The 18,640-nt window shown below is 41.3% G+C and overlaps 1 protein-coding gene across 9 annotated transcripts in view; it reads right to left on the bottom strand.

Annotated features, from left to right (window-relative positions):
• Positions 1-18,640, bottom strand: part of JMJD1C (jumonji domain containing 1C) — a 159,321-nt gene that overhangs the window by 23,481 nt on the left and 117,200 nt on the right. For 5 of the 9 annotated variants that reach the window (XM_068197068.1, XM_068197070.1, XM_068197071.1 and 2 more), the window contains 7 exons: positions 15,742-15,847; positions 10,879-11,003; positions 9,477-9,620; positions 9,173-9,359; positions 7,419-9,085; positions 4,156-4,328; positions 1,641-3,838 (listed from right to left, as the gene is read on the bottom strand). In XM_068197068.1, the coding sequence (XP_068053169.1) occupies positions 1,641-3,838; positions 4,156-4,328; positions 7,419-9,085; positions 9,173-9,359; positions 9,477-9,620; positions 10,879-11,003; positions 15,742-15,847 (4,600 nt within the window). The remainder of the gene's footprint in view (positions 1-1,640; positions 3,839-4,155; positions 4,329-7,418; positions 9,086-9,172; positions 9,360-9,476; positions 9,621-10,878; positions 11,004-15,741; positions 15,848-18,640) is intronic. The other 4 variants (XM_068197075.1, XM_068197076.1, XM_068197074.1 and 1 more) reach the window with 2 other exon arrangements.

Genomic DNA, 18,640 nt, shown 5'->3' with positions numbered 1-18,640 from the left:
AGTAACTGGATTAAAACCTAAAGAGCAAAGGAGGCCCAAGTACAGGTTTACTAGTCCAAAACAATGTTTTCTGCCTTGGAAGCAGAGATCCTGGGTGTCATCTGGTAGCTGCTAGACTTCAAGCTCTGTGGGTAGGCACTTGGAAGACCCCCAACACTTGCAGGGCTGTGAAATGCCTTGCTTTGCAGGAGGGAGCCTCACAGCCCGGAGCTCTGAGCACTCTGGCTAGCGCATGAGCTCCCGGGGGCTTTCCAAAACAGCATCAGGACAAAGCACTCTTCAACCCTGGAGGAATCCACACACCGCCCGTGCTGCAAAACTGAGCCCCAGACCCCGAAGCACAGTCAGTTACCTCCAGCCACCTACAGAGAACCCAGGCGGCTGTTCCAAGGGAACATCCTCCTTCCTGAAAATTCCTCCAGGCTGACCATGATTTTGCGTAAAATCTTTGTGGAAAGCTCTTTTCGAAAGAAAAATCTCTGACCAGCTCTCTTGCAGAAACTTACCACGAAGAAATTTTTTGCAACAGCAAAAAGGTCATAAACACTTAACATGTTAAATATATGTATTTTGTTTACTTTAAGAAGGGAAGCTGAAAAGGATTTTACAGGCATGTTTGCCTTGATCTTCCCTTTACTTGGGAGCAGAAAGAAAAAGTAATACTATTATCACTGGACCAAATATCTAGAATACTTCAGATGGACTACAACATTTTCAGCACAATTCAGGGATCAAGTACTCTCAGATACCAGAAGAGTAACTTTATACACCAGACAGTGAAAAGCCACAGAATGTAATTACACACAGTATTGCTCATTTTCTTGCTACCTGTACTTTAAAAAGTCTTACAAGTAATTTAATGGTAGACTCTCTAATACTTAACCAGACCAAAGACAAAGAAGAATCCTTGGAGAAGAATAAATTGGGATAAAAATAAGGCAAGTTTTTAAATGAAATCCCTTATGTTGGCAGACCAGTTTCTCTCTTTTCGTATTATGTAGTTACACTCTGCTACACGTTACAGTATTACATTTAAATGCAAATTTATATTTCCCTAAATTTTTTTATTCCTTAAACAAGAAGGATGTTAACACCATGTACTACACATGCTAGTTAGGAGTGTGAAATTATTCTCCCTTAAACCTTTCATTAAATTAACCAAATCATAACTGAGTGGCACTAGGCTCTCAAGGAACTGCCTCTGGCTTTCTGATCAAAGGATGAATTAGAGTTCAACAACAGAGAATCTTTCCCTCCAGCAGTGCTCTAAAAATAAATGCATTAGATCTTAAAATAAAAAAAAAAAAACCACCAACATATATATATATATATATATATATAGAGCTCAATACAAGTGGTATAACTATATGCACCAGCCTGCTCAATTCTGATGGACAGCATAAATGAGATGGTTTACTGCTTGTTTTTAGGCAGTTTGTTAACACACATATACAGAATGCTCTATTTCTTATACCAGGATATTCCAAATGGCCTCAAGACAGATAAATCAAGACCTACTCATTTATACAGGCTCGCTTTTTAGCTCTTTTCCCAGCTATTATGTATGACAAACCCTCCAGGATTAACAGTGTTGGACTTCACACACTTCTGTGTCTTCCAAATCAGATTAATATACTCACTGCTGTTACTGCTGCTCTGTAACTTCAGCTTGCTTTTTTCTTTGGCGCTCCTGCTAAGAACACCATTTGGTTTCACTTCTTCCTCGGTATCACCCTTTTTTTTCTGCAAATCATTTTGTTTCTTTTTGTAAGTTGGCTTGGGCTGCCGTTTAGTCCTTTGCTCTGACTTGCTCTCACTTTCATCAGAGTCACCACTTTCAGAGCCAGACTCGTAAGTTCGTTTTCCTTTTCTCCTTGGGTGCTTATCTTCCTTTACAAACTTATCTGCCAAGATTTTGCTATCTATGTTATTTTGCAAATCATTTGATGTAGAAGCTATTAAATTGACAGTACACGGCTTAATAATTTCTGAAACACTGTTCCCTGAATTATCTTTTTTATTAGTGTTTTTATCTTCCTCTGAATGCCTTGTTAGCCAAGCCTTTTTCAGTTTAGTGTGGTAGTTTGGCTGACTCGTCTGGGAAGTTTGCCCACTGCCTACAGAGTTCGCTTTGTTTATTGTATTACAGACGATAGCACTGTCTAGGGAGAGAGAGGTTGAAAATGTCTGATTTTTCACAGAGCTGGACTCGGTCTCAGCGGCGTTGCTACTTTTAAACTGAGCTGCAGCCAAGGCTGCCTTGTGCTTTTTCAAATGGACGAAGTCGGTAGAGGTGGAGAATCCCGAGCTGGGCTGAGCAGCGCTGCCAGCAGCGGATGTAACCGGAGCTGCAGTGCTGACCTTGCACTCCTGGGGCTGCGCTGCCGCCTGGCCGGCCGCTCTCGGGGCCGCGCTCTCCGGCGGCGCGCAGGACACCGCGCTCGACACCGAGTAAGTCACTTCAGAGATGCCCCGGCTCGACGCGCTGGTCGTCATGGCTGCTGATGCAGCGACATCCGTTTTGGTGCTGCAGATGATAGCTGTGGTAGGGGTGACAGCGTGAGGAATGCTGCCTTGCGAGACAGCTGCAAATTTCTTTTCGTACTGTGTGCGAGCACTGTCTGAGTTCATATTTGGCAGTATGACTCTTCCAGTCTCCCTGGCTTCCGCTGTTTTCAGGCAATCTGCTAGATTTGTCACAGCTGAAGATCTCTCACTAGCTCGGTCTTTGGAAGCAGACTGCATTACTGGTACATTCTCATATTTTGTGCTAGAAGGAGGACGCACAATAACAGATGCTGTAGCGGACTGCGACTTTCCACTCATTCTTTCAGTGTGCCAATCCGCTTTTTCACTATTTGGGGCATTATTAGACTTCCACATTTCTGATAAATTCTGTTCAGAAGTGCCCTTGTAAACAGTTTGGGCTTCCTTGGGCTCAGGTACTAAAGTTGGCGGTTTCTGCAATTCCTGTATTTTGCCACCACCAGCATTAACGGGTTGAACAGGGGTTAGAGTTGGAGGTGAAAGGCTGCTGTAGCTGCTTTCCTTCTTCTCCAGGTTCTGGTGCACAGGAGGGTGAAACACAGGGGCCCTGTGCAAGGCAGGCATACTCCGGAGTGTATTTGAAGATGAGACTGACAACTGAGTAGGGCTCCTGCTGTCACTTCTGAAAGAATTTACAGAGTGGGACTGCACCGACTGTGAAAGCTGCTCGGGTAACTTGCTTGTAGAGCCTTCGCTTTCTGGTTGGTGCTTAATTAAAGGTGGTGGTTTTGAAAGGGAAGAAATGTAGGAGGGGAGAGCCTGGGGACTAGCTGCTGTTGAAGGACAATTAGTTTGCTTATCAACATATACACCTGAAGCTTCCTTTGATGGGTACGATCTTGGTGGTTCATTTACTACACTGTTAGACAAGGTAGTGAAATAGTTACTCTGTGGCAAATTCTGTGGAACTGAATGTTTCATTTTATACAGTTCTGACACAGAGCGTTCAGCATCTTTGTCGTATTTTACTGAATGGCTTTTGGGACTTGAAGATAAGGATGTTACCCTGGAGTAGTTTTCTCTCTCTCCCTCCAGTGCCTTTATTTTAGCTGTAAAAGGAGCAACTTCAATACTTTCTTGGAGTATCCGTCTGTGTTCTTCTTTGTATTTGCTCAGTCGCTCCCCAGTCTCCTGTGGTGGCCTTGGCAGCTGGTTCAACATTGGATCTGCATAATGTCTGTGCATATGGCTCTCCTTTGCTGTCTGCGTTCTGCTCTGCTCAAGCTCACTCTTCACTGGTGCAGTGGTAACAGAACGCAAAGGTTCAGCAAAAGCTTTCCTCTCCAGTTCTCTGTTTGAAGAAAGATTAAGCAAACACAGGTTAGCCTGAATGTAGTACCATGTGCTAGATGGAAGACCTTTCTTCCCATGCCCTGAACCAAATTATCTATTAACACAGAATAAACTTTCCTCTGTATTAAGTACACTTTTCACAAGTCTTCAAATGACTCACGAACTCAAGGGCCACACCAAGTCCACAAGGCAACACAATGACATGCCTGTGTCCCCCACTGGCATCCACATCTACAAATAAACTAAAAGGAAGCTAAAAGGCAACATCACTTGCAGAAATGTACCCTCACACACAGAGTTCAACAGCAAACTTACTCTTTGCGATGCTCTACAATAGTTTTGGACAAAGGCGGGCTGGAATGCGCTGTCAGTTTGAGAGGCCGAAGGGGATCTGCACTGGACGGTCGCACAGGAATGTGACTCCGTAAACCAAGGCTGTCAGCTGAGGTCACTGGGGTGGGCTGGTGTAACCAGGGGCTGGGAGTATTCTGTTGACACCAACCAAAACAAAAAATAAAATCAGATTTCAAAATACTCATGGGACCACAAGGGTAACTCTACCAAGTCCTACCAATGATCAAAGCAAAGTAATGTATTTCAGTATCAAATCACAGTCAGTAAATAAAATTTAACATTTTAAGTCACTTTTTTTTGACCAACTAAAACACAACTGTACTTCCCCTGCACTTCCAGCACACAAAACAGTTTACACATTTCAGAAGCATTCTTGGAACCATTTAATTGTCAAGTACTCAGGATGAGCAGTTAATTCTAGAACAGCATCTCAAGCTCATCAAAATTAACAAACCAATGACAACCTGACAACACTCTAATTCAGTCACTAGTAAAAAGACCATTACCTCTTCAAATTACAAGTATTTCTTTAAAAATACAAATACGGCTTGGTATTTCGAGAAGCAATTTTATGTCCAGCCTTATGACAAATCTCAATAAAAGGGATACAAGTACCTCTTTCCTGGATCGTTCATCTCCTGTCCTTACCAAATAATTAAGTATGATAATCCTAATTAATCTGCTTTATTTAGTCAGGCATTTTTATTTGGCTTGATCATCATCATCACGCTATTAAAACCATAAATGTACACACTTGCCATACTGTGCAGCATGGCAAACACACAGTCCAATTCTATGCTGTGTACCTAAACACTCCAAAGGTGGGCCTCCTTGTTTAGACACAGTGGTAAATCTTAATCTATGCAACTACTTTTTAATCTATTACTTTGTTAAGCTTCTGTTTTCTTATCTTTACTGAAACTTGCATAACAGCCTGCAGAAAAGACCAGGAGCAGCTCGCTCTCTCTCTCTCTCTCTCCGCTGCTTAGGAGACCTGCTTACAAGAAGTGCACACAGCAGAGTGGAAAAGCAGGACACCTGTTCAAGAGGGGCTCAAGTGCTGGGGACAAGCCAAGAAGGGACTGGGGACAAGAGTCAGCTTTTGTGCACACCCCAAAGCCTTGTGATGCTCGTCCACCCCTATTTTCTTCCCCTCCCTACACTCCTCACCAGTCCATCCCCATCCTTCGCTCAGACTTGGCAACTCCAGTTGGGAACTGCTGCAGCAGAAGGGGAGCCAAGAGCTCTCATGACACATGCACAGAATAGATCTGCAGGTGCTACAACTTTGAAGTTATGATTTCTGTGTTTCTGAATATTTAAAGCAGCCACTTGGGTTTGTGCTCAGAGTTTTAGTGCGCACGTTTCCTCGGCCAGGAGTTCCCACGCTGTGGTGAGTTCCCACGAACAGCCTGTAAGCTGCATTAAAGTATTATGCAAAGAAGGCCCGTCACCTTCTCCCTAGAGGAGCTGGGGAACATCTGCCTGAGCACCAAGCATTGCTCAAACAGCTTTGTGACTCCACCTGCACCATCTACTGCCCAGCCCAAGCATGGGAGCTGCCTCAGCCATCCAAGGACAGCAGGGAAAGGTGGGCTTGGGGCACGCTTCCTTCAGCTCAGAGACATGGCTCAGCCCTGAGCCAAGGGTGGGTGCTGCTGCTGCTCTTACAGCTGAAACACAGATCCCTTTCTGTGATTGTGGCATCCATGCAAACCGACCTCGGAAACGCCCATTCTGGGTTTCTAAGATCTATTTTAAAAAGGCCTCCAGTGAGAGAGCCAGCAGACAAGTCACCACAAGACAATTGCCACATATCAACATAATTAAAAAGCTACGTGCCTCAGTATGCAGGGCTGCATTCTTCAGGCAGCCAAAGTGAAAACAACGTCTATCATAAGTTCTTTTAAAATGGACTTCTGTATAGGGTGGAGCAGGCAGCAACACGAAAAGATAAATCCACCTATCTTTTTCTCTTAGGCTTTTCTTCACTGCTACATTTTGATTTTATCACATTTTAGATCAAACTCACTTCATATTACAAGGCCAACTCAAACTGACTGTTTTGGGAAAGACTTAGCCACAATGGTTTGGCTTTTTTTAAGAATGAATCTGGGGAGGAACAGCCTTCCCCATGACAAAAAAAAAAGAAAAAAAAAAAAAAAAAAAAAAAGAAAAAAATTTTTCTAACCATTCAGAAGGCCAAGCTTTGACACAAAGGCTTACAATTTGGCAGAAGGACCACTGTCAGTGACATGCTTTTTGTGGTCCCTGTGAAAATCTGCCCAAATTAGGCCAAGTTGAAAGCCTCTAAAGATCAGTATGCACATGCTCAGTGGTGATTTAATTGAAGCTGGCAGTAAAGCTCTCCAAAGTTTCTGTCTGCACTACACACGTTTCATCTTACACTATTCCTTTGAGGTGCCTGCAATGAGCATGCCGTATCCCAAGCCTTCAGGAGCTAAGAAAACTTTTCCTGTAATTGCCACGTCTGCCTGCCAAACCCCACCACCGCACTGGGCACTGGGCTGAAAAACACAAACCACTTCTTCTGAGACTGCAGTGGTTACACTCAGCAAACAGACAGAGGAATCACCCTGACTTGAATACAGAGGAGTGGAAAGCAGATGGGAAGGCAGAGATGCGTGTCAACAGAAACAGAAGGGGAGAAAACGACACTCCAAAAAGGGCACACAGATAGGTGTAAAGACAAGAGAAATGGGTGTACTGTGTGCACGAAACATTTAGAAACGCAAGAGTACTTCTCTCCAGGACTTCCCACTGGATGTAGTACTCCTTCCTTCCCCATCTTTCACCACTACTGAGTGAGCATGCAAGAAATTTCACTATGAAGACAACTGTCTCATCTCTCCTAATATTTCACTTAGACCATGGTACACAGTTTGATGTAGCAAATATTTACCCTGTGAACTTGAGTTCTCAAACAAGCTGGCTGACTTCACCCTTAGTCATAAATTAAAATCAAACATTTAATCTTTCTTTAGAATTCTTAGGAACCAAGGTCTGGAAAAACTCCCCAAACACATCCACCATGAGACAGTGGTTACTGCTGTAGTTCCATTCCTAGTTCTCTGCCTACTCAAAAACCCCACCATCCCAATATACTCAGTGTGACACAAACTACCACATCTGTACCCAGGAAATCACTGCTGGGAGACACCAGGCCCAGCTAAATAAATCATTAAGAAAGGATCTTAACTTACCCTTCTCAAGGAAGGCTCTGCGTTAACAGGAGTTTCTGGGTGGACCCATTTGGAGGAGGGCAGACCGAGTCCTGAGTAAGCATGTGTTCCATTTGGATACTGCCAAATAATTGGATAAAGCCCTAGCTGATTATAGGAAGCAGAAGGATGAGCTTGTCCGAGAAGATGTGGAGACTGGTGTTGTAACATCTGTTGCTGCTGCTGGTGTGCTAATGCCAAATGGCTTAAGCTGCTAGCATGAGCAGTCTCTAGTCGCGGGTGGGCACCCAGCAAGGAGGCAGCAGGCACTCCGGGCAACACTGCGGGAAGTAGATGAGGGTGATGAACAGAATGGTGAGATGCACTGCTAAGGGGGTGAGTGTTAATAGCGGACAAGGGAGCCTGAGCTGAAGACCCAGCGAGCAGATGGGATGAACCAGTTAATGCAGGATGATGTGCATTTGGATTTAAACAGGTTCGGTGGGATGAGGAATGCAGAGGATAATTATGCTGATGCAAGTAAGGTGAAATGTGATTAGTTCCTGTTTCTTGTCCAATAAGAGTGGGGTCCCTGTATACTGTGAAATGTTCATTCTTGTCAATGATAAGAGGACTCTTAGTAGCTTCTAGAGCACTAACTCTAGCTGGAACTGGATGAAAACTAGACCTAGGCAAATCATGATCAGTTTTATTGGCTGACCTTGTTAATCCAGTAGCATGGCTGTTTTGGGAACTAACCTTCGACTTCACAGTATCAGAAGATTGGGTGAATTTAGGCTTAACATCAGGTGACTTTGTTTTAGGATGATCAACTGAAGCACTAGATTTTGACTTCACAGAATCAGGGACTGGACTTTGTTTACGCAGTTTACTCTCTTCTGCTAGAGAAGCTACATTTAACGAAGACATAAATGAGCCATACTGCACTTTTTCAGAATTTAAGTGTTCATTTACTGGTAATGTTTTTACAACCCCAGGCTGTATCGAATCCGTTTTACCAACATTGCTAACCCAACTTTGATCAGCTTCCTGTTTTCTTGCTTCAAGGAAATTTGCATTTGCAAATTGCTGTTTTAAATCACTGCTGTGAGATTCTATTTTCTGAACTGTTTGCAAACCAAAGGTACTTGCAGCATTATCCTGGTTCTCCTTTTCAGAGTTGTTTTTATTAGTAACATCAACAACACACTTAGGAGTAGGAGGTCTGGGTAAAAACTGCTCATTTTTTAACTCCACAGTATGATGTTTTTCTGCATTACATTCTTGAACAGGTGGATCCTTGGCATTCTGCTCATAAAGTGTTGGCTGCTCCGCTGCATGGAGTGAAGATTTTTCCTGATGATCCAAGACTGATGACTTCAGTCTTTCTGTCTCTTCATGGTTTTTATCCTGCTGTACTTCATCCCATGGAGACTGTCTATCTGTTAGTGTTTGTTCTACTCCCTCAGTAGTTTGCGATTTTCCTTCTTCTCCGTTTATCTTTGAAGAGTTCTTGCTTTTTAACTCATTTTCTGAATTTTGCTCTGAGGATGAATCTGTTAATCTTTTATTTGAAATCTCCGAGTCACTGCTCTCAGAATAATCTGAGATGTTGTCTGTCCGCAGTCTCTTCACATTTAGTTTTTTTTCATCTTCTTCAGGTTTTCTTCTTTTACTAAGAAAGTGTTTATTTTTGGTTTTGGGGTTTTCTGCAAAAGATAAAAACACATCTATCAGATTTTCAGTCTAATACAGTTTTAGGAGGCTTTCCCTCCCTTTCCATTAACCACTTTTACCTCCTCGACCTATATAATCGTATCTTTCATCTTTCATCTTCTCTTCATCAGGCATGCTGCTATCAGAGCCTTTCCTCTTATTTGGCCGAGTATTCCTCTGTTGCTGGTGAGAATTCTGTCTTGGTGCTGCAGCTTGGGAATTCATTGCTGGTCTGGGACTGTTTGCTTGTGCACGTGTATAATGACCCTAAAAATAATTTGGTATTAATGGACTTAAATACAATGTTAATTAGTGTCTTTAAACATGTATTTTTAACATTTGCAATATATGAAAATACTTAGGTAAAAAGATAAATGTATCTACGTGAACTGTGTTGCTGTTCTGGTTGGAACGAGACCGTCGGCGTGAAGTGATGCCAATATTTTCACCTTTCAACAAAGAGTGAACAACATCATCTAGAAAGGTCATCTGAACCATAGAAGGATCAACATTCTGAGGTTCTAACACCTGGTTTATGTAAAAAAAAAAAAAAAAGAAAAAAGAGAACAGAGAAAATAACAATCCACAGATGTTCAGACAATGCCTAATCTGTATTTTCTGTACCAGTGTTCACCAGTCTATTTTGCGTGCTAAAGACTAATCAGAGAAAAGCCTACTTAATCCTGACAAGCAGAACTGACAAATGACACAACAAATGCTGGGAACAGTGTCAAACCAAAGCAAACGTGTCTTTACATGTCATTGTAAAAATATATATTTTTTTAATGTGAAAAGTATCCCACCACCCATTCCTTCCCCCTTCACCAACCCGCAAATTTGAAATTTAACAAGGTATTCATAGAATAACCCCTAAGCAGTAATTAAAATAGACAAATATTTTATAAAATTAATTTAATACACTATAAATTATACTGCAAAAGCACATTACAGTAACTGCTTTCAACAGAAGCAAAACTGCTACGAGAACCAAAATTACTGGAAAGAAGAACTCTAGAACTGTTGAGTGTTATTACTGAGAAATACCTCATAAAGTAGGAAATGCTAACCATATCTTCAAAAGACACGGCACAAAGTGAAAAAAGTAACATTTGGGGAATATTAATTTGAGCAAATTAAGGTGAAGAACTTCTCTGAGTAACAGACTACTCTTAAATTTTTATTGTCACACATGGTTTTGTCAGTCATTTCAAGGCCGATGGGTCATTCACACTATTACTGTTGAGTCATTACCCTACTCCCCTGAAACAGAATTCATTACTGCCATTAAAAATACCAGTATTAACTCTTTTTGTAACATCAAATTCCACAATAAAACTAAAACCCACCACGGCAAATATAAATTGGGGCTGCACTAAATGTTTAACCCAATGAATTGCAGAAAGTGACTATTTCAATCGCTTGGAAAAGGTAACCATTACTGCAGTGCTGAAAGACTTCATTCTTGGGAAAAGAAGTTCTCAACAGAGCAGACAGGGAAGACCAGTTCTTCAAACTGGATTGCTTTACTTCAAAGACTTCAACAGTCAAATAGCAAAAGCAGAACAAACTGCAGGACTGGTATTAATCATATCACTGCACAAATACTCAGCTTCAGAAGCATTTAACTGATAGCCCAACGCAGTTGTGCTGCAGTTTTAGTGCAGTGATACCCTCAGCCTGCTGGAATTGAACCAACTTGGTGTGATTCTCAGTGCTACCAACAAAAATCAGAACCTCCCAAGGCACAGTTTAATGGCAGCTTTTTTTGTATCATCCATCAACTCACCTGGTCATTCATAACCACCATAGTGCGGGTGAAGAGATCATGGTGAGTGATGATGCCAGTGAACCACTGGGTGGCAGAATCCTGTCTGTACACTCTCACCCTATAACCATTTAAGGAGTAAGGACCTTTGGAAGGGGAAGAAATAAAAAAGCCATTGAGGAATGCAGAAAAAAAAAAAAAGGAAAAAAAGGCATACATGGATTTTCCTACTTTTTTTTTAAGCTTCACAGCAAATATATAGTGCACATAGCATGGACAGCTAACCACAGATTCAGGAAGACTTTCTGAAATGCAAATGATCCATATAAGTCTGCTTTAAGGTTAATTCTGCTAACATTTTCAACATACAATTTTCTTATCTAACTAAATCTTTCTGCAACCATGATGACACATGATGGGAAAATTCCTGCCTATGAACAGGAACCACAGAAAAGTAATCTGAAAGGCTAGAAGGTGGCAGCAGCAGGTTATACAGAAGCCATCTAACAGGCTAGTCACATGCCCAGCTGCTTTGCTGGCTAGAAGATTTACATCTTGGTGGTTAGGCTCTGCATCTGCCAAGTCTTTCCCATAAGTGACCACAGAGTTTCTCCCCATTACAACAAGCAGAAAGGCAGTGGAATGATCCCGTGACTGCTATGGCCACACAGAACATTCAAGCACACACAAACTGTGAACACTTCAGCTCCTGTTTTCAGACATACCAAATCCAAAGAAATCTCACACATTTTGCAAAGCTCAGTTTAATTCCCCTCCAAAAGCCCATGGGGATGAGGAGCTAGTATGATACCGTACCTATTTTACAGTTTGTTTCAAGACCCAGAAATCAAGACTTAACAGTTTTATTCATATTCGGTGTCTTACTTGATCACTGGAACTCTTAAGTTTCATTGCACTTGGTGATTATATGGCATTTTGTATAACCAAGTAACACTACCACCAAGTTCAGTTCCAACTGTGGGTTTTGTTACTTCTGCAATCAAACCCCAGCTCCCAGGTCAGGCAAACAGGAAGGGAGGAAAAGCCAGTCAGTGACAACATACACACAGCCTAACTTCAGTGATTTAAGACTGCTCAGTTGCTGAACCACACAGGCAAGGCCAGAATTTCCCTGTCTTTCCTAAAGATCGGCTTTTCCAAGCCCTGCCCAGTACATTAAGCAAGCTCAAATATCGGCACCAAACAGGCCAAGGACCTCACAGGTGACAGCCTTCTCTTGTAGAAAATATCCAGAATCACACAACCAGGTCAATTATACTCTCTGCATGTGACAGTGTGCTACTGCAAGGACTGTTTTTAGTGTCAACATTTGACAGATCAAGAGAAGTGCAAAAGTGGTAATTATTTACTAATTTCCAAGTGGTCTCTTGAAAGACTTTTTCCATGTGACTATATATATTTTTAAAATCACCTGGGAAGAGAAACACTACACCACAGCAGCCTTCTTATCCCCATCCACATCATTCATGGCACAACTGAAACCCTGAGACTTCCTGAACCCCCTGAGCCACCTTAACTGATGCTGGAGCATGTTTCCAGCAGCACAGACAAGGGCCACAAGTGTGCCAGCACAGGCACTGCCAATCACAGGTACATACGGGCAGAAAAGGAGGAAGAATCCACAAGCTTATGTCTCACATTTCTGGTCTTGGACCAGACAGGGTTCCCATGGGGACACATTTCCTGATGGCTTCTCTCCAACCCTTACTCCATATGCCCCTGCAAAACGCCTCCAGCTCAGCTCCCACACTTCTGACTGCCTGACCCATCCACATTCTCCACATCTTGAACTTTTAAGGGCTGTCCCAAAGCTCTGGCTTATTCAGAGAGTCTCAGTAAAATTCTGTCTCTGTCTGTGCAAATTTGCCATTCCTACTTTCCTATCCAAGCCCCTCCTCTCTTGCATCCTACTGCTAACAGCACAATGATTTTCAGTCTCTTGCATAAGCAGAAGCAGCATCTCCCCAGCTTCTTGTGTCATTTTAGCACTACTGTGACTCCAGGCCACTAGCTTCTAAGTCCTTTCCCCCAGTCTTCTCAGCTTACAAGTTGAGAAGCTTTCCTTCCTTCCTTCTCCAACAGCTTCTAGCTTCTCCCATACTCCCCTACACTGACCCAGTGCCAATTTTTTTCTTCTTACTCCTTGTTCTGCTCTGTGTTCATGCGTCGTTCCAACTGTTACCCTACCTACTTTTAAAAGAGAGTTTATCTACCTTTAAAAACAGTGGGTTGAGGTTTTTTCTTACATGCTGATGGGATGACAGGAAGGAGAAAGATTGAACTGCAGTCACACAACACAGACCAGCTCAGCTCCAGCCCAGCCCAGCCACAAGCAGCCATTACAGGAAAAGCCTGGCTTTGTCTCCAGTCCCTGGCTGAATCACGCCAGCTACACATTGTTGAAACAGCCTGTGCAGTACTATGAGAAAATATGTTCAGAGCTGAAGCACACTCAGTGTTTCAAGAGGATTATTATACGTGCAGCCTGAGATTGTAATGATAAAAAAACTAATCGAAGAAAGAAACCAAATATTTTAATTGTTAAAAATCATAGACACTTCACTATGTTCCTTGAACCGGTTTTATTTGTCCCAAAAGCTTTCAACTTGGCCAAGTTCGGGAGGAGTTTCATTTTTTATTAAACAAGGAACAAACTACTTCCCTGCCAAAGCTACAATCTCTACTGCAAAGCATGCTGCTGTGACTGCCGCCCAAAGGAGAAGTTAAATGGGCCAATTTTTTTCTTTAGTCTCATTCTTGTAAATAAATGGACTGGTTTTGACTAAAATTCTCCCTCCTCAAATTGGCACGTTTCTTTCCAAATATTTGGAGCCGGATTTTAATGCTTCTATCAGACCCTCCTCTTTCTTCAGACAAACTGTGTTTTAACTGCAAAAGTCAAAGTGAAAAATACTAAGTTATGATATGAAGGTTTCAGCATCAGAGAAAACAAGGAAAAGGCTGGATACTAAAAATATTATAGAGGATGAAGTACGAGAATGTGGTAATAACCTTAACAGATGCACCTAGACAAGGCAGAGCTGAAAAAGTAGCTTAAATTGCAGGGAACAAGAAAATGGTAATGGAGGAGGTGAAGCAAACCAGAGAAGAGAGAGGAGGAGAAAAGGAAGAAAACATGACCAGATTACAACAGCTAGCACTGTCAGAGGGCTGTCTGTAAGCCACTGGAAGGTTTGTGCCAACGTAAAGTCTGCGTGAGCAGGAGCAGATTATGTGCAGGGAGAATGTGACAGCAGTCTCTGCTGGCTGACCACCATCCCATGGGGCTGAGGCCAAGGCCCCAGTGAGGAAGCATGTGTCTCCTCAGGTCACACATCACATCAGGGGAGCAAGTGGATCTAAAGCCTCTCCTCAGATGAGGACAGCTAGCCTTCAAGGACACTGGCATGAGATTCATCTGATCTACATGACTGTTCATTTGTGCACTTCTAAGCACAGTAACCTCTGTTTGAGAATCTGTATCTATGAAGACAAAAATACAGATCCTGGCATGATGGGAGGGAGTTGTGTGGGTGATGGGCTGGCAGTCTCATCTAGATGACTATTTCAATACTTCTGGAGCCTTGCTCAACTGTTGATTCTGTACCAATGTACACAGAGACTTTTACAATACTCTTACTGTCGTTACTCTAATGAAATACAATAAACAAGCTCAATTTCGGTTTCCTTTTTATATAACCCTGATTTGATTTTGCACCACCTCTCAATCCAGTTTTGTCTGCAAATTTCATCAACAGACTATTAACTTGTATTGCATCTGATGATATCAAAAGTAAAATCTAAAGTGACTAACACCGACATGCCAACTTACTATCTGCACAATTCCACGTGTTCGTTTTTTCAGCATCCTTTTTTGTGGCCCATAAGAATCATGTCTAGTCAAATGAGAAACTCCACAGAAGGAAAGACACAAGTTTTTTACTCTAAGTTCAGTATTATACTTACCATATTCCTTTTGTCTTCTGATCTGGGTTTTATCAAAGAGACCAGACAGCAAGAAAACCTCATAGCCATCCTTAAAATATCTGATTATTTACAGCTTCCCTCCTAATTTTCATTTACAAAATGACTGCTTAAGCATTTTTTGTTCTGAAACTTCTTTCCCAGGGATTTTAGCCCAGACCTGCAGAGGTTGGTTTCTGCCTCCTAGTAATAGGAACTCCTCTGCAGAGCTTCCTGAAACTTAATGAATATGCTGCAAATGCATACAGTATTTCTACTATCAGCAAGATGGCACCAAAATAATTTCTTCAAATTCATACTAGCTTTCTTGTAACTTGTATCTAATGTAAATATTACTCTGCACAGCTTTTTCTGCAACCTCCCAGCATTAGAACTGAATTAGAAATTGTTACTGATTTGAAAGCAACTTTTCACTCAGGGGGTGAGAGCGTGGGGTGGGGATCTGAAAGTATTCTTCATCTGTGACAGAACTGTGAAGAACTACAAGCACAGACAGGTATCTGAGAAGTCATCACATGTAACAGTAACACTAACAGAGCACAGAACAGTTTTACACATGCCAAAATGTGTGTGGAGGCCATTCATACACACTTATTTTCACAACAAACTTTATAAAATATCCACATTCAGACTAATGATATTCAGCTTTTGCTGTAATCACTAAAACATCAAACAAGTTAACAACAGTCTGAAGCAAACACCAACAGCTTCTTACAGTCTTGTTTCCTTGTATTAACAAATACTTCCAAAAAATAACTTCCAAGTTAAAAAAATATATTCTCCATTATATCACAAATGCTATGGGATGAGTCCCACACAAGTAATGGCCTTAAACTAGCTAACACAGAATATAAATAACACAATTTCCCACATAATTACCTTGCATAAAAATCTCCTGAACCTTTTGTTCCTTTACCCAGGCTTTTACCTCCTCATGTAACTGCGGGTTATCCCTGAGAACTGGGTTTAGACTGTCTACGTCGTCCTAAAGTAGAGATTAAAAAAAGAACCATATGTTATGTTTACTTGTAACATTTTTGTTTATTTTCCTAGATGTGTTTTAAAATACAATATTAAGTCATTAGATGCTAATTTTACTGATTGCCTAAAAATCCCTGTACTATTTTTAGAAAAAACTTAAAAGCATAACATAGTGCTAGAAGTAATTTCATGGGAACACAGTATGTCAGATCCCACATGTGGCCAGACTTGTAAGCTATTAATAGGATCACACTTTCATACTATCTTACTACAAGCTAAAAATGCCCTCTAAAGACTTAGATGCTCACAGGTATGTACAAAGAATTGTTTAAATAATTACTAAATTTTGTTTTAAAAAAAAAAAATCTGTTTTCCATATCTGTAAAATGTAATAATATGGACATGTTGAGCATAAACACAGATATCAAACCTACAAATGTAACACATAAGCAGTATTTTAGGAGAAACAAGCATTCTGAGATAAACACCATTGCTGATTTTCAAATATGTTGGCCTTTGTTAATTAGGTAGTTTCAAATAAGACATGTTTTCATTTATATTACAATCAGTTCTCCTGGAAAAGCTTATTTTCCAGTATCTGTTAGGATATCATCTGGGAAATTAAGATATATTCATCGGCTCGGTCCTTCTAACAGAAAAAGAATCAGGCACAGAATCTGGTTCGTATCCTTGCAAGCATGGCTTAAGAATCACCATTCATCTCTGGACTCCTAGAACACCTATTTCTCTCTTTCAGAGCAAACTTGCTATTTCTGTCTTTGCGGCTATGGAGGAGAAAAAAAAGCCTGGTGGCTCTTCACGCCAAAGATGGCCTTGGAAATCTGTGAGCAGCAGCAACATTCGTTTATACTAAGAGAACTTCAGACACCTAAAATAATGAGTGCAATTCTCCACATACAAAATGTAGAATGCTTTATCAGTACTGCAGCTGAGATAAAGCAATTTCTTTCCTTGATCTCCAACAAGTTCCTTGATGTTTCACAATTTATTATGAAGAGCTCCCAGCCACAGAACACAAAGATACAAGTAACACTCAGTGAATCCTGCATCTCTGCCAGGCCCTCCAGAGACACAAGCAATTTCTCTCTATTCATCTGGATGAGCTTACTCCTGCTAACCCACTGATCACAGGATATCTATTTCCAATTCAAAATTCACTTCCTGACACTTGGAGATTTGCTGTGCTCCACTATGGACAATGCATCAACACTTTGGTTATTAGAGAAAATTACTCTCTCTATCCTTATGCTTTTACAAAGGATATGGCCTTGGATGGAAGAAATGGTCAGGATGACCATTTTAAAACATGTAAATTGGAACAAAGTGAAAGTGAAGGAAGATCAACAGGACCTCTACCACAAGGTTCAAAATACCAACCAGATAAGTATGCTGCTAGCATTGCCAGAGGTACAAAAGGGTCATAACTAAAATTTATTCAAGGATAGCCTCTCCCCAAGGAGTTTAAAAAGAGTATTAGCTATTCTGTCAAAGTGTGCATATCCATTTGTGCAATGATCCTACATACAGAAACACCACCACCACTGGGAAGAGGGAATTATCCGCCAGGGGAACACAACAGATCCTGGAACCGGAGCTGTGTTATGATCATCTGTCCTTCTTCCCATAAACTCTCTTTCCCAGCAGCTGCAAGAGACTCCTGCACCAAAAATTTCCCCACTCAGATCCACATGCACTGGATCTAAGCAACAGACTGAGGACTGCAATACTGAGTTTGGCTGACCTACAAATGCAGTTAATGTGCAGATCTTGTACATTGTGAGCAGTCTCTTCAGTCACATCTAAGAAAATTTGTATCTTCATTTTGAGATTATACACACTGATTAAGTACCATAAAATCAAACCTGTTACTCTTAATATTATACTATTTTCATGAGTTATTTACACAAAGTTTTTGAGTCTCTATGTCATCTTAAGTCACTTTTGATTTGTTTCCTGAAGGCAACACACGCTGGTGCTTTTTTTTTTTGCTTTCCCATCCTTCCTTCCATCTTGGCCTTCTTTGAACTTGACACTGAAGATACTGTCCATCCTACATATCGTACATTTGAACTTCTAAATCCTATTCAGATGCACGACATCAGCATCCTTGGCTGAGTGCTCCCTGTGAACATTTATAAAAGGAGACCGCAAAGTCCATTTTGTATTTATCTCCTCACCCTTGGAGAAAGACGAGCTCAAAGATGAGCTACAAAAGGCACAAGTTAGGTCAAAGACCCATTACACAAACTGCATGCAGGTGTGAGTGGGATTATGTGGATGACAGCAAAGAGAACCCAGAGTTTCTAAAGATACACACAATACACATTTAACACATCAATCACAGGGTAGGGGGGAAGATACTAACAGAGCAAGTTTCTGTAATCTCAAAAATTCTCTTCTTTTGTGGACATGTATCTATGAAAAAATGTGTGTGCCATGACTTACCTTTTCCCATCTGTAGTCTTAAATCTGAGTATCTAAAACCCAGGAAATTTAACTGCATAATGTGTTAAACTATAAAGCAGTGGCCTTAACCACACTGTTTCAGGACACATCACAAACTGGCAAAAGCAGGGAGAGGACAACAGGCAAGGCTGGTAACCTGCATTCTCTTCCCCAGTTTAGTACTGAAGACAAGTAGATGACTCTGCAGCTCCCAGTTCTTTTCCTTACCTTGTGTTTTTATTGCTCAAGGAACAATTACTGTCTACAGATCTGACCCGTGGCAATTGTAACCCTCAGTTTTCCTCTTACTGGTTGATGCAGCATGATTGAC

Source organism: Anomalospiza imberbis, chromosome 8 (genome assembly GCF_031753505.1).
Source record: "Anomalospiza imberbis isolate Cuckoo-Finch-1a 21T00152 chromosome 8, ASM3175350v1, whole genome shotgun sequence".
Classification (NCBI taxonomy): domain Eukaryota; kingdom Metazoa; phylum Chordata; class Aves; order Passeriformes; family Viduidae; genus Anomalospiza; species Anomalospiza imberbis.
This window is presented reverse-complemented; position numbering and strand designations above follow the sequence as displayed.